At 42.8% G+C, this 18400-nt stretch overlaps 6 protein-coding genes and 1 non-coding gene across 7 annotated transcripts; 6 read left to right on the forward strand and 1 right to left on the reverse strand.

Annotated features, from left to right (window-relative positions):
• Window positions 1–3: 3 nt before the first annotated feature.
• LOC145704637 (dnaJ homolog subfamily B member 12-like) lies at window positions 4–2362 on the reverse strand. Its single transcript, XM_081782105.1, has 8 exons — window positions 2206–2362; window positions 2041–2161; window positions 1544–1811; window positions 1250–1435; window positions 1116–1207; window positions 733–848; window positions 506–690; window positions 4–461 (listed from the first exon to the last, which is right to left on the reverse strand). Exons 1-8 carry the CDS (start codon window positions 2244–2246, stop codon window positions 349–351), a joined length of 1122 nt encoding a protein of 373 aa, XP_081638231.1. The 5' UTR covers window positions 2247–2362; the 3' UTR covers window positions 4–348.
• A 428-nt stretch (window positions 2363–2790) lies between these two features.
• On the forward strand, window positions 2791–3885 carry LOC145704667 (elongin-B-like). Its single transcript, XM_081782141.1, has 3 exons — window positions 2791–2958; window positions 3009–3215; window positions 3533–3885. The coding sequence occupies exons 1-3, from the start codon at window positions 2906–2908 to the stop codon at window positions 3660–3662; spliced, it is 390 nt and encodes a 129-aa protein (XP_081638267.1). The 5' UTR covers window positions 2791–2905; the 3' UTR covers window positions 3663–3885.
• LOC145704658 (actin-related protein 2/3 complex subunit 4-like) lies at window positions 3879–5144 on the forward strand. The gene is made up of 5 exons (XM_081782132.1): window positions 3879–3998; window positions 4312–4387; window positions 4471–4569; window positions 4613–4726; window positions 4767–5144. Exons 1-5 carry the CDS (start codon window positions 3915–3917, stop codon window positions 4898–4900), a joined length of 507 nt encoding a protein of 168 aa, XP_081638258.1. The 5' UTR covers window positions 3879–3914; the 3' UTR covers window positions 4901–5144.
• A 20-nt stretch (window positions 5145–5164) lies between these two features.
• On the forward strand, window positions 5165–7478 carry LOC145704673 (5-aminolevulinate synthase-like). Its single transcript, XM_081782148.1, has 7 exons — window positions 5165–5280; window positions 5325–5551; window positions 5595–5690; window positions 5736–6110; window positions 6249–6632; window positions 6674–6937; window positions 6986–7478. Exons 1-7 carry the CDS (start codon window positions 5186–5188, stop codon window positions 7129–7131), a joined length of 1587 nt encoding a protein of 528 aa, XP_081638274.1. The 5' UTR covers window positions 5165–5185; the 3' UTR covers window positions 7132–7478.
• A 35-nt stretch (window positions 7479–7513) lies between these two features.
• Window positions 7514–9402, forward strand: LOC145704630 (histone deacetylase 3-like). The gene is made up of 8 exons (XM_081782099.1): window positions 7514–7764; window positions 7830–7889; window positions 7936–8182; window positions 8225–8408; window positions 8452–8633; window positions 8677–8860; window positions 8906–9047; window positions 9100–9402. The coding sequence occupies exons 1-8, from the start codon at window positions 7533–7535 to the stop codon at window positions 9273–9275; spliced, it is 1407 nt and encodes a 468-aa protein (XP_081638225.1). The 5' UTR covers window positions 7514–7532; the 3' UTR covers window positions 9276–9402.
• A 59-nt stretch (window positions 9403–9461) lies between these two features.
• TRNAN-GUU (transfer RNA asparagine (anticodon GUU)) lies at window positions 9462–9535 on the forward strand. Its single transcript has one exon. It is a non-coding gene; the product is annotated as a tRNA-Asn (tRNA).
• Window positions 9536–16035: 6500 nt separating this feature from the next.
• Window positions 16036–18347, forward strand: LOC145704636 (serine/threonine-protein kinase pim-3-like). Its single transcript, XM_081782104.1, has 5 exons — window positions 16036–16658; window positions 17062–17224; window positions 17367–17578; window positions 17700–17805; window positions 17882–18347. The coding sequence occupies exons 1-5, from the start codon at window positions 16120–16122 to the stop codon at window positions 17987–17989; spliced, it is 1128 nt and encodes a 375-aa protein (XP_081638230.1). The 5' UTR covers window positions 16036–16119; the 3' UTR covers window positions 17990–18347.
• Window positions 18348–18400: the final 53 nt, after the last annotated feature.

The raw sequence follows: 18400 nt of genomic DNA on the forward strand, positions 1-18400 counted from the left end.
CGATTTACGAGAATTTCGTTATACATTTGAATAGAAATAGTTTTACAGTCGAAGATAGGAATAAATCCAACTGGGCTCTTGTTGAATAAAACGGCCATAAAAGAGAATTATCAAAATAGAACAGAAAAGAGGGTAAACAAGCTTCAAATTTCTATATACAGGAAACGTTGGGATTTGACGAAAAAAAGACGGTTGAAGATAGAAAATTATGAATTAGAAATAGTTTTAGCGAAATCCCAAATTAGGACCTTTTACATGTATTTACAACATGAAAGTGGACGAAAACGGAACTAAACGAAGAGAAAAAAATATCGCCTATTTTAGTTAAAAAGGGATGATAATGACTCATCACGACCCGACCATCCCATGGAGCCGGTCACAACTCGGCCTGGGCATGTTCTGCGCCTGTTTGATCAGATTCTGGTCGCGGTAGATTTGCGCGCGGCGTAATTTTTGCTCGGCTGAAGAGGAAAGGTTCGGGAAGTTGTGGAATTCAATGGCTTACCATTTAGCGTTTCTTGATAACAATTCATCCTCAAATTCTCCACAAAATCATGTCGCACTTGTCGTTCCACATCTTTCCTCGCCTTCGAGTTCGCTGGATACGAAGAAACAAAGTCCGATTTGGTCCAGTAATAAATAGGAGGATCTTCTTTTGGAAGCGCGTGCTTGATCACATAACCCCGGTTTCTGAACACAATCAGAAAGGGAGAACAGAAGGTGGAGACTTACACAGACTTGTGAAGAGAAAACGTCGGGTCGGGCGTCATCAAATTTGAAAATAAGGAAAGAGCGATGAGGACCAAAAGCGGCATAAATTGAAGCCAGACTCCAGCGCTCCCAGTGTACTAAAAATACGTTAGCATAATAAAAACGGCTACAAAGGGCTCTCTGGATAACGAATGCATCCATGCGAAGCCTGATTGGATCAAAGGACACGGAGAATGAATTCGTTATCAGTAGACCTTCGTGAAGAAAGAGAAACCAACTCATGTTTTTAGAATTTTTAACACTCTAGTTATCGAAAGAAAGAACTACCTCTTCTTCCTCCCTTCTTCTAGTTTCCCGCCGCTAGAATTTTTAGGTGGCTCGCTTGAGCTGACTTTTTGACTTACTTCTTGTTCATACTGTCGTTGTTGGTGATGTCTTCGTTGCTGATGATGGTTGAAATTGTGGCGGAAATGGTGCGTTCTGCGCATTCTTTGAGCTGAAAAAGTAGGTTAGAAAAGTGGATGAAAGGGCTTCTTACAGGGAAATCCGCCGCCAAAGAACATGTTAAAGATTTCATCGGGGTTGATGTGATCCTCGTCGAAGTGAAAGTGATGGCCTCCGTGACCACCACCGCCACGTGATTGCGTCGCGCCGTCGGCACCGTATCGATCGAAGGCGGCTCGTTTGTCCCCGTCGGAAAGTGTGTTGTAAGCCGCGCCGATTACTGAAAATAACAAAATCAGATTCTGAACTATTGATCAATAAACATGGGTTCTTTCTTGATTTCTGAAGGGCTAAGAAAAACAGAAGAATGGTCTTTTTTAGCGCTCACCTTTGAAAGCTTCATCTGCTCTTGGCGCCTGATTTTTATCCGGATGCATTTTCAAAGCCAGTTTTCTGTATGCTTTTTTGATGTCGCTATCGCTCGCGGTCTTCTCAACTCCGAGGACTTTGTAGTAATCTTTTCTGGCGGAAAGAATCTTGTTGACTTGAGAGACTTGTTCGGGAGTGTAGTTCTTTTGCACGGGTTCTTGGGTGGCGGATGCGGCCGATTTTCGTTGACGAGTTGTGGAAGGCACGGAAGAGGATGATGGCTCGTTCTGAAAGCAAATTTGGGAAGAGGAAAATGTGGAAAGAATGATACCATGATTTAAAAAGTCTCTATTTTCGTCAAAAAAAGTCAAAAAATAGCGACGATAAAATAAAGCCACGTCGCCTTATGAAAAGCTCAAAATGACGAAATTTTCATTGAATAACCGAAAGATAATCGAATGGTTCTTTCGTTTAGACATTGTTTTTATTGCTGTTGTATTTCGTTTTGTTACTTACAGTCATATTCTTCGCTTTTTCGAGCAAATTCTTTGCTTGATCCGTTTCGTAAAGTCTTATCGATTTCTCTATCATTCTTATCGCTTTGTCCTTATCTCCACTTGCGATGCAGCTCCTCGCTCTTGGAATTTTTATCAATTTTTATTCAGAAATAGAATTTTTTACCTCCGCAAACATTCTTCTGCTGCTTCTTTATTTGAATCCATTTTATGTTTTCTTTATTCTCTTTTACTAATTAATGCCCAATTCTGACTATCAAAATCCAAGTCGACGAAAAAACAATTATCCGATAAAAATTCCTGACGCTGGATTGGCGTCGCGCTCGCCAATCAGCGCCGCGGAAAAATGAAGTATGAGTCACGCTCATTGATCTCGCCGCGCTGACTCACAGACGCAGTAGTAATCGAGCTCAAGAAATTCCGAATTCGCCAAGAAGAATGAAAATTTACTAAAATGAAACAATTGAAGGAAAAATTCACGTACGGCTAGTAATTCTCAGAGAAAATTCGACGAGATTTTGCTTTGAGAAAATGAAAATAAATAAAAATTAATAAAAAGCTGTTTTATTTTGAAATTTTATTCATCAACATCGAAGTTATCAAAAAAAAAAAATATAAAATGAAGCCACTGATATAGCGATATTGGTAGTTACTATCCCCAGTGTTTATCTTCCCTGGAACATTCTGACTGTACTCTCTGTTACGTAACTCTCTAATCTCGTGCCAGAAAACAGTTCTCTGCTCAATCATCCTTTCAAAAAATGACGCGTTTTTCTGAATTCAGAGATTCGCCAAATTTCCCTCTGGATCAAGAAAAAAAAGAAGAAATAAAATCTAGAATCAACGAATAAAAAAAATACAAAAAAATGGCCGACGAAGTGAAGGAAGAAACCAACTCGATCGTTTTTCTCATGGTCAGGTACTCATCAAATCCGCCATTTTTCTACTTTTTCATCCTTTTTTTCAAAGATGGAAGAACAAGACAATCTATTTGGACGCAAAAGAATCCGACACCGTGGAAGTCATCAAGAACCAAATCGACAATTTGCTGGCCGTAGAAAAGTCCAGCCAGCGACTCTTCAAAATGGACAACGGAAAACCGAGCCAGGAAGAACTCATTGATCCCAAATCGCTCGTCAACTGCGGCATCACCGGCACTGCTACTACTGCTTATCGGTTAGTTTTGAAATCAAGGGCCATAAAATGAAGTTTCTTCCCATCTTTCTGTAGTTTTCCGTGCACTCTAAAGGCATTTATAGTAAAAAAAATAACAGTCATGGAATCATACGAAAAGATAGTGACAAATTTCTGAACCCCTTAAGGGATAATATTCTCAACCAAATTCAAGGCTCAAGGAAACCTAAGTCAGGGTTTGACAGATGACCTGGATTGTTCAGAGCGTCTTTCAGACCCTGACTCGGGTTTTTAACACAGGTTTCTCCGCCCAGAATCAGGCCTTATTTGAAGAGTCCCAGTTTTAAACCACTTTTCAGCCCGTTCGAAATTTGCCTCTCCCCCGACTTCGGAAACGGCTTTGAAGAAGCGGAAGTGTGTCCTTACTCCTCGCCGCCTGATCTGCCCGGCGTTTTCATCCCCGACAAGACCGAATCCAAAGAAAACTGATGAGAAAGAACCAACTTCCTTCAATTATTATTATTCGAAATTCGAATCGTTCATTTAGAATTAGGATTTGCGTATATTCTTATTCACCCTCCTTTTTTATATATTTTTCCTCGAAAAAACTCACGATTCCCTGGATTCTTACATGTATTTTTTTTGTTCAACAGTTACAGTTACTTTTTTTCGGACCTTCACAAAACAACAACAATCCTTTTTTTCTTCGGAATCAAGAGTTTTAACCAGCAGCTTTAGAAGATGTCAGCCACACTCGCTCCTTATTTAAAAGCTGTTCGATCGAGTCTTACTGCCTCTATGTGCATTCAAAATTTCGACTCTCAGGTACTATTTTCTTAGAAGAAGAAAAATATAAGGATAACTTAATTATCAGCAAATTGCCCAAAAAATTTGGACAAACCTTGAGGATAGTCCCTAAATTGTCGACTTCGGATGGTCACGTACACACTGATCATACGTGATCATCCAAAATGGACAATTTAGGGGCGTTCATCGAAGATTTATCCGAACTTTTGGAACGATAATCGAAATTTTAGTTCGGCCCCTAAGTTGAAAGTTTAAACCTGAGATAGCAATAGAAGAAAAAAGCGGTCTTATCATCGACCTTCTTACCTAGTTCTTGACATTTTCCGTTCAGCTCGTTGAGCGATACAACAAGCCAGAAGTTGAAATATCAAGCGGCAAAGAAATTGAGCTGACTCCTCTTGTTATCGGTATAAATTTAATAATATTTATAATTTCGTGGCTATACAAGCTCCAACTCACTTCCCCACACCAAATTGAAATCCATTTACAGCGCGAAATGAAAAAGAGAAAGTCCTCATCGAATCTTCTTTCAATTCCATCCGCGTTTCTATCATGATCAAGCAGGCAGATGAGCTAGAAGAAATCCTAGGTAGATTACATGTACATAGAATCAGGGATGATATGATCTTTAGTGAACAAATTCAGCAGAATTTTGATGCAGCGAGCAGAGAAATTCGCGATTATGAGAAGAAAACCCGTCCCTGGTTACACTATTTCCTTCTTGATCACCAATATCCATACTGAAGGTTGCTAGAGTCATCAGAATGTCCCTAAAATATTCTTCAGACATGTACAAAAACAAACTAGTGGACTTCATCATCCAATTCATGGAAGAAGTGGACAAAGAAGTGTCCGATTTGAAGCTCGCCGTCAACGCGAGAGCCCGAATTTGCGCCGCCGAGTTCCTCAAAAACTTCTGAGCAAAAAGAAAGACCAAGAAACTAAAAACATGCAACTTTCCTGAAATCATGATTCGCCAAGAGCTTCAACCTAAATCATCAGTATCCAGAATACAACTTTGAAAAGAAGCAACTTATCACATTTTTTGTGTGCCCAATTATATTTTTTTGTGAATGCGCTCTGTTTTTCAACACTTTCCTATTGTTTTATTTCTTCTTATTTCCTTCTCAATTCCAACTTCAACAATCAAAACTACTCAAAACAGCCGAAAACTAAACATTTTTCAGGGTTTAGGAATCGGCCGGATGAAGTGTCCCTTCGTTAGTAGTGTGTCCACCGGATTGTTCAAAAGAAGCAACATCACTCTCGCTTCCGCACTCAACCACTGTCCCTTTATCAGGTATTCCAGCTATCCTCTTTCCCCTGATCTTAATCCATCTTTAGACAGCAGCGATCACTGAGAATTACCCCCGAAAACACCCTTTCCTCAAAAACCCAATCGGCTAAAAGAGAGACGGGAGAAAAGAACTGTCCCTACATTCACGGACAGACAGTAGAACGGCCCCGATGTCCTGTTACCAATATCGAAACCGCAGATGTGCCCAAATCCGATGTCTTGCAAAATATTTACCAGGAGACACCGGGAAGTATACGAAAGAATCCCGTGCCTGGTAAGACCCTTGATTGATGTTCTGATTGTTTTATCGAATTTAGGGAAGATACCGGAAGTTTGGGCAGAATCGATGCATCTCCAGCTGCAGAAAAAGAAAGATGACGGAACTTATCGCAATTTAATGACTTTAAACAAAAGTAAGTGACTGTAAGAAAAGACGGTATTCAAATAACTGTTTTAAGGCACCCAAAGAGCGCCTTTGCTAGACAAGATCGACTCTAAGGTGGTTTACCCTCTCGTTCGCGAAAGCTACTGCTCCAACGACTACCTCAATATGAGTTCTCATCCAACCGTAATCAAGGCAGCTGTGCAAGCATCTGAGAAGCACGGAACTGGCGCCGGCGGCACTCGTAACATTTCTGGAACATCAGAGTTAACTGTCGCTTTGGAGAGGGAGATTTCTTCGTGGCATCAGTCAGAAGATGCCTTGATTTTTAACGGCTGCTATCCAGCGAATGACGCGACGCTTTCTACCCTCCTGGGCAGACGCTTTCCAGGAGCGCAGTGCTTTTCCGACGCTGGAAATCATGCCTCGATGATTCAGGAAGGATTTACAAGCCCCTCTTGATCCATCTGAGATGGGCTTCTCCCAGTCTTACACTCAGCTGTGTCGTAGTTTGATTCTCCTCCTTGTTTCCCCAAGTTTTGACTTTGTTAATAAAATCCAGTAAAGGGCATGTTACGCGGGAAGCGAGAGCAAGCCGATCCTTCCAACCGCCTCTTTACCTTCCGACACGATTCGCCTGAGCACTTGGAGAAGCTCCTCCGCGAAGAATACCTCAAGGATCCCTATCTTCCCCGAATCGTCGCTTTTGAATCTGTTCACTCGATGGGCGGAAACATCCAGCGCATTTCGGAACTCGCTGATGTTGCTCATCAATATGGAGCGCTAACTTTTTGCGATGAGGTTCACGCTGTTGGCCTGTATGGGCATACTGGTGCTGGTATCGCGGAAGTCGAGCGAGTGAGGAATAAAATTGACATCATTTCCGGAACGCTTGGAAAGGGCGTCGGCGGATTTGGAGGTTACATCACTGGACCTGCTTTGCTTATTGACCAAATTCGGCAACACGCACCAGGTAAAAGTTCAAAAAAGGCTGCACATTTTCAACTCTTTTAGGCTTCATTTTCACGACTGCGATGCCTCCACCTGTCCTTGCTTCAAACATCGCCTCCATTCGCATCCTGAAGGGTCCGGAAGGACGGCAGCTTCGGGAACAACACTGGGAGGCGGTGAACGCACTGCGAGATGAACTGGACGACTTAGGGATCGAGTACAAGAAGCCCTCTCGTGCGAGCCACATCACGGCTGTTGAACTCGGCTCGACCTGGCTAGCTGATCAGGTCATGGAAGAACTGGATAACCGAGGGTTCTACGTTCAAGGTAAAAAATGAATCAATCTTGCATCCTTCCTAACAAAACGTGTCTCAGCTATCAAGAGCCCAACAGTTCCCATGGGCGAGGAGATGCTCCGACTGACCTGCTCCCCTCGCCACCTGCGCAACAAGCAGATCATCCCCCGATTTGCATCCGAGCTTTTCAGCACCATCAATGCCTATCAACAAGTTGCTAACTAACTCCAGCTTCTATCGAAGACATAGCATATGCTTCAGTTGAAATTGATTCTTTCTCTTCTTTATTTCTAGCCTTCAAAAAGCTTACTTAGTCTTTCAAACCTTATTTATTATCCAACCTCGGTGTCCAAAATCCTGGTGATCCACTTTTGAACCGCTACTACTACCGGAACGAGTTGTTGTTGAGTCAAGTCGAGTCCCGCAGCCTGGTGTGGCCAGCGTGTTTTTTCAGTTTTCCTCTCTTTTTATAATAAAATTAATTCAAATCAAGTTCCTATTTATTCCTCTTTTCTTCAATCAAGAAAGTAAAAAAGCATCAATCAAAGCACTAATTCTAATTCCAATAATTCAAAAAATACATTCTCAAAAACGACTTTTTCAGGAAGATATTTTTTCAGACAACGATGACGGTACCAAGTGATGATTCTGGAGGCACGGAGCTGCCGGGCAACCGCGTGCCAATTTATTACTTTGATCCTGTTGTTGGCGCGTTTCATTATGGACCGAGGCATCCGATGAAGCCGCATAGAATTCACATCACCCACTCGTTAGTTCTCAGTTATCGGCTGCAAAATCACATGCATCTGTACAAACCGAAGTTGGCGACGAAATATGACATGTGTACTTTTCACACAGAAGGAACGGTTGATGAGTCTTCCTTGATTTCAAAAAGCCTTTTTTGACAAAAAATCAACCTCCATAAGAATACATCGATTTCCTGAGCAAAGTAACGAATGACAACTGTAGCCAATTTAGCCAAGGTATTCGTCAAAATAAAGATAGAGGGATAAAAAGTATTAAATTAAGAACTGAAGCAATTTTCCGTCGGAAGCCCAAATGGCGATTCTCCTGTTTTCGGAGGCATGTACGAGTTTTGCCAGAGATTTTGCGGCGGAAGTTTGACCGCAGCCCAGCACATGAATCAAGGTCTTTCTGATGTGACAATCAACTGGGCGGGTGGACTTCATCATGCGAAAAAATCAGAAGCGAGTGGTTTTTGCTACGTGAATGATATTTGCGTCGCTATTCTCGAACTTCTCAAGTATCATCCAAGGTATTTTCAATAACCTCATTTTTTTCTTCAATCTCTTGTCAGAGTAATGTATCTCGATATTGATGTTCATCACGGCGATGGAGTTCAAGAAGCGTTTTACCTGACAGATCGAGTGATGACCGTCTCGTTTCACAAATACGGTCGTGATTTCTTCCCGGGGACGGGGGACATGTACGAAATCGGCGAGCAGCAGGGAAAGTACTATTCAGTCAACGTCCCGCTTCGGGTAATTTTTTGTCTTCCTTTTCAACTTCAAAAGATGGCTTTAGGATGGAATCAACGACGAAACCTACCACGATGTGTACAAGCCGATAATGGACGGAATAATCAAGTACTACCGGCCCACAGCTCTGGTTATGCAATGTGGCGCAGATTCGCTCGGGATGGATCGTCTTGGAGTCTTCAACCTGTCCATCGGTGGCCATGGAGAAGCAGTCAATCATATGAAAAGGTTTGGTTCTTTAGGTGAGTATAAAACTCACCTGTTGTTTCAGCTACGGAATTCCCATCATGTACCTTGGAGGCGGAGGCTACACTCTCCGAAATGTAGCGCGCTGCTGGGCCTACGAAACCTCCATCATCGCCGGTCGTCGGGTTGGCAACGATATTCCCTACAACGACTACCACGAATTCTTCATGCCTGATTACAAGCTTCAGCCCACGATCACTTCCAACAAGGTATCTTTGATCAGCAATCTTTCAAATTATCTCAACCTCTTGTAGCCGGATAATTTGAACAAGAAAGAGTACATTGAGTACATAAAAGAATCAACACTGCAAAATCTGAAACGACTACCTTTCGCTCCTTCTGTTCAAATGCACGATGTTCCGCCAGATCTCTACTACTACGATGACTTTGAAGACCGTGAGTAGCCCAGTCCTGTTCCAAACCCGCTTCAAACTACTGATATTTCTAGCTGATGACACGCACATGGACGAAAGCGGAGTAAACATAGGCCCAGGCCAGATGCAGCGAAGACCGCATTATCATGAGCATTACGATGAAAATGCACCCGATGTGGACAATAGTGACGAAATGCGGCGACACAAGACGATGGGGGAATGCTACAACGATCATCTCAAATCGCTCTGATTGAATGAATTAAGAACACTTCATGCTGCCATTCCTACTTGATTTTTACTGCTGCCCTGTGTCGTTCCACTGCCCAAAATAACAATATTCAAAGTAGAAATTTCGAATAAAACGGTGAAAATTCAAATTTTATCGACTTCCGGGAACTCGAATTTATAATGCAGCATTTTGCGAGCCCCATCAGTTGTCTCTATGGCGCAATTGGTTAGCGCGTTCGACTGTTAATCGAGAGGTTGCTGGTTCGATCCCAGCTAGGGACGCTTCTTTTTCATCCTTTTTGCAAAGTTTATTTACAGTAAGCGCAGTTTCACAAGAAGGTGTCTAGCCATTGTAGTAGCCCCCGTTGTACGCGCCATTGTTAGCGGGGTAGTTGGAGTAGGAGGCAACAGTATGAGCATCTGTCGAGTTCCACTCTTGAGTCGTGTCTGGCTCGTTTTGGAACCAGTCGAAGTTGCATTTCGAAGTTCCACAGCATTGCCTGCAAGTAGAATGATTCCATTGCAGCAGAGCAGGCCATGTTGAATCTTCAGGGAAGCACTAGAAAATCAGAGTTGAAGTAGGAAGCGATTTGAACGTGGATTTACCTGAGGATGGTAGCCAAAATTGAACTTGTGCTCTGTCTGACAGCTCTGCATCTGCTTGCATCCCATCTGCACTTTTTCGATGTACCAATCTCTGTATCTATTCATTCTTCGGCTTCTGACAGTAATGTCGCACCCGATCGAGCCTCCATCGCACTGAACCATTCTCCCTCGATTTCGACAGTCATCAAAGGAGTTGGCGGACAAACACTCCCAGCATTCGAACGCTGGCGCACTGTAGGAGTTCTGGTAGTTGCCGTAGTTTTTCTGGTTTTTCTTCTTCTTTTGGTTCTTTTTTCGTCGCTTTCTTCGCTTTTTCTTCGTTGGTTTTCTCACTAAAACGAGATTTTATCGAGAAATCGTCAATTATCGAGCTTATTACTTCCAAGATCGTCGTAGTAAGAGTCATTTTCGTCGTAGTAGTATTCGTAGTAGTACTCGTACTCGTCGGACGCATCACCCAAGTCACCAAAATTGGGCTTTGGTGCGGCGAAAAGACCAGCTTTGAGGTTCGAAAGGTGCGCTGGAATTTGAAGCCCAGCTGGAAAACTGAACTTTTGAGGCTTCACTTGTTGCGCTGTCTCTTCTGTTGTGTAGACCAGAGCTGGCGTTGTCGGCCACTAGAAGGAGGGGATAATGGTTGAGCAAGGAATTATTATTACTGGAGTTGTCTCAGGGACGTATCGTTCTGTAGTCGTCGTTTCTTTGATCTTCCAGTCTTGAGGGTAGAAGTAGTAGTCGTCGTAATTCTGCGCCACGGAAGAAAATTCATCGAAAAATGTTGTCGTCGTTGGAGGAGCAGTCGTCGTTTTTATTTTCTGAAAAAGGTTCGATAGATGTTACCTCGGAAAATGAAAAGAGACCTTGGGCTTTGGAAGCTTATTTTTGTTCCTGTTTTTGTTCTGAAGAAATTTTAAGCTTGGGTTGGAAAAGTTGGTTCTATACCTTTTTCTTCTTCCCTCGTTCAAGTTCTTCTAGTGACAAAACTACTGGATCTGCAGCTTGTTTGAGGTTGATTTTCGGAGCTGGTTGGGCAGACTGGACTTTGTACTTTGGCGTGTAGTCGGATTCGATTAATTTGATGAAGGCTAGCGCGAAGTTTTTGACGAAAAATCTCGATTAACAATTTTCAAAGCGTTTTTTTGTTCGAAAAAATTTCAAAAACTTCTCTTCAAACTTTTCATCCGACCATCTGAAAGCCTGTGTTGATCCCAAACTCAGCGTCGCAGCTGAAAAAAGCTTCATTTTTTTCTGAGTCTGAAGCATTTTGATCCCAACAACGTGTAATATCGAGTAAATGTTTGGAGCACTGGGCCTAAGAGAACGTCTAAACCGATATTTGTTTCTTTCTAAAACTTTTCTTTGTTTTGATCTTCTGCAATTTATACCCGGAAAAAAGGGTTGAGGATCGTTCAAAGAAGGATTGATGGAGCCCGGTTTTGTGGCTATCGATTCAGCACTCGAAAAAGCACTTGATCAAATCCCCCACAATGAGGATCTCAATCAGAACTTACGTAGTAGCCACTAGCTCTCGGAGCTTTTTTTTTCTTGGAAGCGATTTCAAATTATTTTCTTTTTGTTTTTCGCAAAATTAAATTTGCGAGCTCGCGTGATATTTTGTCAATGAAAGAGCTTCAAGTCAGCGATTTTGGATCCTCGGCTCATTAGAGTTGATGGCGAAACAAATATTCTGCCAATAACGTTTGTTACCTAATGACGTTACTTTCTTCAGCTAATCAAACTACCTGATGAAATTATTAAAGGTCACAATCATTTTACTTTAGTAACACCACCAGATCGAAAGTTTCTTGAGTACTCTGGAGGATGTCCTCAGGAAGTGGCGAACGGACGGTAAGATTAATGACGATAGAAAAGACGTCTGGACGCTTTTCCAGTGCTTGCCATATTTTATTCATGAAGCTCCTGAATCATTCAGAATAGTCAAATTTCATGAGCTTCTTCCATATGTCCGGTAATACTACGAGTTCCGGAGTAAATGGCTTTTCCAGTGATTCACATACAGTAGTCGAAAGTTTCGACTCGAAACACAGATACCAAAAGGTAACTAAAAGAACGCCATAAAACCTCTGTAGCCTTTGTCAACTCCCTTTCCATTACGGATAAGTTTCGGATAAAAAAGGAAGTTATCCCAGACAATTTTTGCGTCAAGCATGAAACCTTGTCTCAGACAAGTTGTCTGGCAATCGTCTGGAAGCTTGATTCTCATCCTTTCCTATTGAAATACTCAACTTCCAAGGTAGCTCAGCTAGTGTGAGTTTCCATGACTTGTCAGCCTTTATCCTAAATCAGCGGTACAAATCAGCGTCTATTTGATCCAAATTCTTCGCTTTTCCCCAAAAATCCCTAACCCTAACCCCTTCCCTTGTCCCTCTTATTGCCTCCTCAAATCGAAAAGTTTATTTTCGCTCCAAAAGAGTCGTTTGATTCCGTGGTGTTTCCAGTAATCCAGTTGGCGTTATGTTTCTTCTGTTTAGTTCATTAAAATGACAGAAGATGATGCATTATCTATTTGATGTGATAATATATAAAAATATAAATGCCGAGGTGTTGTTGGGTAATTTTGATATCGCGCGCAGTGGTGCTGGAACTAGACTTGCTGGCGGTGGAGCTGGCCACGACGAGTTTACTAGACTGCGCCGCTACTCGGAAAATGGCGTGGGATCCCTAGCCACCAGTCAGAAGCAAATTCAGAGAGTCATTACGCAATACAGCCATATCTTATCACCCCTTCCATAAATCGGTCTTGACACGGCTGCTCCTTCCTCAGGTTAATCCAACAAAGAAGCTCAGGCCACGGACTTGAGTAATTCTCAACGATAAAGACCAGAAAACAAAACGAAAAAACCGTCTGTGAAAACTATCATCAAAATTCAGGGTTAAACCAATTTATTGAAGTGATTTTGTGGATCAGAGTTTTGATTGGCCGGTAGGCCAAATACAGCAATCTTATTGGTTATCCGAAATTCACTTCAATTAATTGGTTTAGTCCATAATTCTGACCTTGTACTCTTCAGATCTCGAAATTAAGATTAAGGGGATACCCCCTTTAAAAAGGATATGCTCAAATTAAGGTGATAAAGCCGCGATTCTGTGAACTGAGCGGATCAACTGTCAACGATCTCAAGTTCCATTTTCGAACTTCTAAAAAGAAAGAAAGATTTTAAGAAATCTTATCCCTCAAAGAAACCATCTTGCAATCTTCCTACTAGCCCCTTTTTTACAGTAAATTATCGTGAGAGAGAACTCGATCCATTTCTTCATGCTTGGAAAAATTCCTCGCCCTGCAAAACAATCGTCAATCGACGTTTATTTTGATTTTTGAGTTCAGTCCTTTCTTGGCCCACAAAAAGCGCGGGGAAGATTCACGCTCCGGTTAAAAAGTTGCATCTTCGAGAGGTACTCGTGCACCTGGCGCGCTACAAAGAGCGCGAATTTCTTTCTTTTTCTTTTTTTTTCTAAAATCTTCCGCAGATTGAAATCTGCCTTAGAACTCCTCCTATTGAACTCAATAATGAAAGATCGACTATCCTACTGTATCTTTTACTGTACCTTCTTTTTCGTCAATTTGTTGTCGTCAATTTTTTGAAGGATTTGTTAGGCCCCTCTTTTGGCTAATCTCAGGAGAACACGAAAAGTTCCACATTGAAATTGACGCACTTTCCATCGCGAAAATAAATCATAAGCTATAAATTTAGGAGGCGAGTCCGCCAAAATTTACGTCATCGGAGGAGAGAAACTCCTCATTACTTTCCTTTCTACCTTCTTTTGCCGCTAGTAAAGACACTGATATCAGAGTTGCAAATTTGGCTTTATTTTCGCTGAGCTGAGCTGGCCTATTTCGGAGCTCACTGAGCTGAGCTGAGCTGAGCTGGCCATTTTCAGAGGTCATTGAGCTGAGCTGAGCTGAGCTGAGCAGACCTTTTTTAAGGTAGTTGAGCTGAGCTGAGCTAGGTGAGCTGATTTGAGCTATTTTTTACTGTTTTTTAGTAGTCAAATTGTATTAAAATCATTGAGCTGAGCTGAGCTGAGTAATTATTGTCTGAGCTGAGCTGAGCTGAGCAGATAAATTCATTTTCGAAAATCAGTGAGCTGCAGTCGCTCAGCTCACTCAGCTCAGCAAATTTGCAACTCTGACTGATATCGATTTTGAGGACCGTTTTGGAATGTTCTTTTTCAAAAAAAGATCTTTTTAAAGTTCGGTTTGAGGAAGGTGCTTAGTAAGGGCGAGGAGGGCAAAGAAATGATCTTGATTCTTGGCAAGAGGATGGAGCTGAAGTTGGCTTCGTTCCAGTTTTGGCGGCGGTGGTTGTCGGGAAGAGCGTCGCTTTCTAAGAAGGGCGCTGCTTCGCCGAATTTATTTCTACCTGCCTCGATTCTGGACCGCTAGTTGGCTTTTGGAGGTGCCACCAGAGCACCACACCGCCGCTCCTCCACGTAGAATTTTCAGACTTATGTAATGTGCAGTCAATAAGGCTGACGAGCGCTTTAAAGCGAAACACGCGTAATTCTTTTGACTCTCAAAATTACGGAAGACGCCATATTCAAAATTATGGAATGCTAAAAGTGATGGTTTTTTCGTGTTAAAGGATTACAACTGTTACAGTTAGGCTGCCATTCCTTCCGACATTCTTCAACATGACTTCAATTGTCTGTCAGACTGTGTCGGGCTCTAAAGAGCTTGAATAAAAAGCCGCGGAGCGGCTTTTCTTAGAAACGAAGCCGCATAGCGGCTTCGCCAAAAATAAGAAAAAAACTGAAATGGTAATGCTTCGCGGCTTCGTTTTTTAAAAAGCCGCTACGCGGCTTTCGATTCAAGTTCTTTAGAGCGGCTTTGGAGCATTACCATTTCAATCTTTTTTTTGGCGAAGCCGCTATGCGGCTTCGTTTCTAAGAAAAGCCGCTACGCGACTTTTTATTCAAGCTGATGAGAGCCTGACTAAGGCTTTTGAGTTCAGATAGAGAATCTGATATCTAATGGTATTTTGAAAGCGTTAGCATAAAGAGTTAAATTAAGCGATTGTAATCAAAGTTAACTTTTTCGAGTTTCAGATTTCCTGAATAATTTGTTGGAAATCTGATCGATGGTCTTATTTCGAATCTGAAAACGAGTCTGATTTTCCGGAGTTTTGTCGAAGAGCTTGATTGACGATCGCTCGCGTGAATCAGGAATCAGATCGGAATCACTCCGGAAAATGGACCAAACGTAGATCCAGGATCTGTTGAATCGACAAGGTTCGCGACTGACGGTCAGACGTAAGGGGACTGTCTGCCAGACAGAGTCTGAAAGACGGTTTTTTTCTTTCTTTTTGAAAATGGCTTTTCTTCCAAAGAAAAGGGTGGATAATAAAGTTAAGGCAAATTTAAGCGTAATTAAATTGTTTCTACGTGAGTAAGGAGTCTAGAGCTAGTTGCGGTTTGGTTTTAGATCGCCGCGGAAATGTATTGCGCAAGTTTTTTTTCGCGGCGCTTCACGTTGAGAAGCGACTTCACGTTAAAAGGCGCCCTCAGCGAGGCCCATCTCAGAAACGGCCCTCTAATTTCCTGGTACTTGCACCGCGCTAGGGTGCGCCACCTCCACCCGAAGGATTATCCAATTTCAGACTAGCGCGGAGCCAGCGCTCGCCGCCCAAAATCTTAAAATCGCGTTTGAAAAGATTTTAAGAGGGCTAAAATTTGATCAAAAATTTCCTACTGACTTATTCTTAAAAAATATTCTTTGAAGGGAATTATTCGAAGCTGAATTTCAGTCAACTTTCATTAAAAATAGTGTCAAAAGATGGAAATCTATTCGATAAGTCGGAAATATTCTCAAAAAATTAAGGGTTTCAAGTTGAAAACCACAAGACCCATGATTGAAAAAGTCACTCCAACTTGAAAGAGGGTCCTTAAAATCATGAAAGGAGTTGGTTACTCTTCCTTGATTTCAACTTTCACGATTGATTTTTGCATCTAAAACTCAACCAACTTAATCCTTTTCCTTGAATAAAAGTTTGATTCCAAAGCTGCTAAACTCAGAAGGGCTGACACCCTAGAAGGATGAGGTGTGTTCGGTGTAGTGCGTTTCAGAAATTCTAGGCTTTGGCGCCGCGCTTTTGAGCGCCATCGCGTTTTTTTCCGCCGAAGCAACATGAGTAAAAATGGCATCCAGATTTACAATTTCGAACTAAAGCAGAAAAACCAATTCTTAATTCGAAAAAACCTTCAGAGAAACAAATCCCACAAGAGATCAAAAACGCGAAGAAATGGAAGCACAAAATCAGCAGCAGCAGCTTTTACTGCAGCAGTATTTACAGTACCAAAGCCTACAACAGCAGCAGGCGGCTCAACTTCCGCAGCTGCCGGAAGACGCGATGCTTAGGATGAATTTGTTGATGATGGCTCAGCTTCAAGCGCAACAAGAGCTGCTCAACAAGCAAATGATGTTCTCCAGAGTCGACCAGGGCTACTACACTTCCAGTGCCAGTTCGGGCTCGTCCCCAGTGCGCGACTTGGAGAGCCCCCCTCCCGCGCCAAAGAAAAGCCGGAAGCGGCAGAAATCCAAGGATGAATCGAAGAGCGCTAGAAAGCAGCAGAAAAGCTCCAGTCAGGAGAAACAAACCTTCCTTGGCTTGTACGAAGTATACGGCGTCATCGGCGTCGGAGGAGGCGGAATGGTCTACTCCGGCCGAAGAATCACGGACGGCCTGCCCGTCGCCATCAAACGCGTCATGCGCGAGAAGGTTAAACGATGGGAAACCGTCGACGGCCACAAAGTCCCCCAAGAAATCGCCCTCATGCTCCGGTAACAATCTAATTTCAGCCGACATCTAATCCGCCGCCGAATATAATCGGCGATCATTATCTACAATCTTAAATCTAACTCCCAAGAGTTTATTTTTGCCGCTCCGAGTTCTTCTGTTTTCATGGGTCGGTGATTTTTCTGCTGCTCATTGAGCAAGAATCTGGAACTTTTTTTTGCAAGAAAAACTTGCCCGTGGGGCATTTGGCGCCAATTCTGAATTGCCGATTTTTGCGCGAGTTCCAACTTGTTTTCCTTTGATCTTTTAACTCTTGCTTTTTGGCAGAAAGTCAACCTCAAAGTTGATTCTAGTTATCTCTCGTTTTTTGACTTGGCAGTCGTTCTACTAGCCTTTTACTCTAAAATACCGTATCGATTCGAAAAAGAGTTTAACATTTCTTTTCAGAGTTTACGGTCACCCGGGTGTAATCCGCCTCGAAGACTGGTACGAATGCATGGATTCCTTCATCCTCGTGATGGAACGTCCCGAATCCGCCGTCGACCTCTTCGACTACATCCGCGAATCAGGGCGAATGGGCGAAAGCGAGGCTCAGGACGTCTTCAAGCAGGTAAAGCGTCCTTCTCAAAAGAGAGAATCTCCTTGGCTGGAGTGCCCAGCCTTCGAGTCCACTCAGACGCCCGCCAATTTAACTTCAGAAATTCTAGAGCTTCTTTCTAACGCGAAAAGTTTTCTAAAAGCAATCTTTTCAGATCGTCGTCGCAGTCGCTCATATTCATTCCCGCGGCGTCGTCCACCGTGATATCAAGGATGAGAACATCATTCTTGAGCGCGAAACTGGCGAAATCAAGCTCATCGATTTTGGCTGTGGAACGATGCTCAAAGAAAGCGCTTACCGAGACTTCTCCGGGACGCCCGAATTCTACCCGCCGGAGTGGTTCACTTCCAAATACTATCACGCTCGGTACAGTACAAAGAGAGTACTCCTCAGACAGAGTCCACCAGACAGCGTCTTCGCGACAGCCAGACGAGATAGTCTCCCAAGTATCTTTTCGAAAGGCCTTATTAGTAAACTAATGATTCAGAACTGCAGCTGTGTGGTCTCTCGGAATCCTCCTATACGACATGCTCCTTGGCGAGATTCCCTTCAAATCGAAAGAAAAGATCATCGAAAACCAGCTGCATTTCAAGGTAAGAAATCACTGGATGACTCCCCCACACTCATTTTACGAAACCTTACGAAAGCAAATCTAAACCGTTTCTTCAGCACTCGATCTCCGATTCCGCGCTGGACCTAATCCGCTGTTTGCTCCAGTCAGACCCCGAACAACGTCCTCCTCTCGAGCAGATTCTGCTCCACCCCTGGTTCCAATAAGACGCTCCTCATTTTGGATCTCGACTTGGTATCTTCCACCTTCCAACAATCACTGCTGCCACAATCACTGCTCGCACCCTTCACTGTACAATTATCTCGACTGACAAGGTTGAACCGCGCCCTTTTCTGTACACTCTGAATTTCTTCAAAAAAACAGCCTCCGTTCAGATTAGTTACCTACTCAATACATTTTCTGTTCCATCAAAAATCAGTCTTTCGTCAATTCTCTTCAGAAAAACCTGTGTAGAAAACCTGAGTCAGGGTTTGAAAAATCTTTAATGAAAAGCCGCATAGCGGCTTTTTCTTAAACGAAGCCGCAAAGCGGCTTCGCAAAATAAATATTCAAGTCTACTTTTACTCAGGTTTCCTGACTCAGGTTTTGTGCACAGGTCGCCGAGCTCAGACAGACAG

Source organism: Oikopleura dioica, chromosome PAR (assembly GCF_907165135.1).
Source record: "Oikopleura dioica chromosome PAR, OKI2018_I68_1.0, whole genome shotgun sequence".
In the NCBI taxonomy this organism is placed as follows: Eukaryota; Metazoa; Chordata; class Appendicularia; order Copelata; family Oikopleuridae; genus Oikopleura; species Oikopleura dioica.

Bases quoted from the DNA above. Each gene is read 5' to 3' on its own strand.
- LOC145704667 (XM_081782141.1), top strand. From the start codon at position 2,906: ATGGCCGACGAAGTGAAGGAAGAAACCAACTCGATCGTTTTTCTCATG. The intron at 2,959-3,008 runs GTACTCATCAAA...TTTTTTTCAAAG, and splicing joins ATCGTTTTTCTCATGGTCAG to ATGGAAGAACAAGACAATCT. The intron at 3,216-3,532 runs GTTAGTTTTGAA...ACCACTTTTCAG, and splicing joins ACTGCTACTACTGCTTATCG to CCCGTTCGAAATTTGCCTCT.
- LOC145704630 (XM_081782099.1), top strand. From the start codon at position 7,533: ATGACGGTACCAAGTGATGATTCTGGAGGCACGGAGCTGCCGGGCAAC. The intron at 7,765-7,829 runs AAGGAACGGTTG...ATCAACCTCCAT, and splicing joins CATGTGTACTTTTCACACAG to AAGAATACATCGATTTCCTG. The intron at 8,183-8,224 runs GTATTTTCAATA...ATCTCTTGTCAG, and splicing joins CTTCTCAAGTATCATCCAAG to AGTAATGTATCTCGATATTG.
- LOC145704637 (XM_081782105.1), bottom strand. From the start codon at position 2,246: ATGGATTCAAATAAAGAAGCAGCAGAAGAATGTTTGCGGAG. The intron at 2,162-2,205 runs GTAAAAAATTCT...AAAAATTCCAAG, and splicing joins GCAGAAGAATGTTTGCGGAG to AGCGAGGAGCTGCATCGCAA. The intron at 1,436-1,543 runs GTGAGCGCTAAA...TGTTATTTTCAG, and splicing joins AGCAGATGAAGCTTTCAAAG to TAATCGGCGCGGCTTACAAC.
- LOC145704673 (XM_081782148.1), top strand. From the start codon at position 5,186: ATGAAGTGTCCCTTCGTTAGTAGTGTGTCCACCGGATTGTTCAAAAGA. The intron at 5,552-5,594 runs GTAAGACCCTTG...TATCGAATTTAG, and splicing joins ACGAAAGAATCCCGTGCCTG to GGAAGATACCGGAAGTTTGG. The intron at 6,633-6,673 runs GTAAAAGTTCAA...CAACTCTTTTAG, and splicing joins AATTCGGCAACACGCACCAG to GCTTCATTTTCACGACTGCG.
- LOC145704658 (XM_081782132.1), top strand. From the start codon at position 3,915: ATGTCAGCCACACTCGCTCCTTATTTAAAAGCTGTTCGATCGAGTCTT. The intron at 4,388-4,470 runs GTATAAATTTAA...ATCCATTTACAG, and splicing joins GCTGACTCCTCTTGTTATCG to CGCGAAATGAAAAAGAGAAA. The intron at 4,727-4,766 runs GTTGCTAGAGTC...AATATTCTTCAG, and splicing joins CACCAATATCCATACTGAAG to ACATGTACAAAAACAAACTA.
- LOC145704636 (XM_081782104.1), top strand. From the start codon at position 16,120: ATGGAAGCACAAAATCAGCAGCAGCAGCTTTTACTGCAGCAGTATTTA. The intron at 16,659-17,061 runs GTAACAATCTAA...ATTTCTTTTCAG, and splicing joins GAAATCGCCCTCATGCTCCG to AGTTTACGGTCACCCGGGTG. The intron at 17,806-17,881 runs GTAAGAAATCAC...CCGTTTCTTCAG, and splicing joins AAAACCAGCTGCATTTCAAG to CACTCGATCTCCGATTCCGC.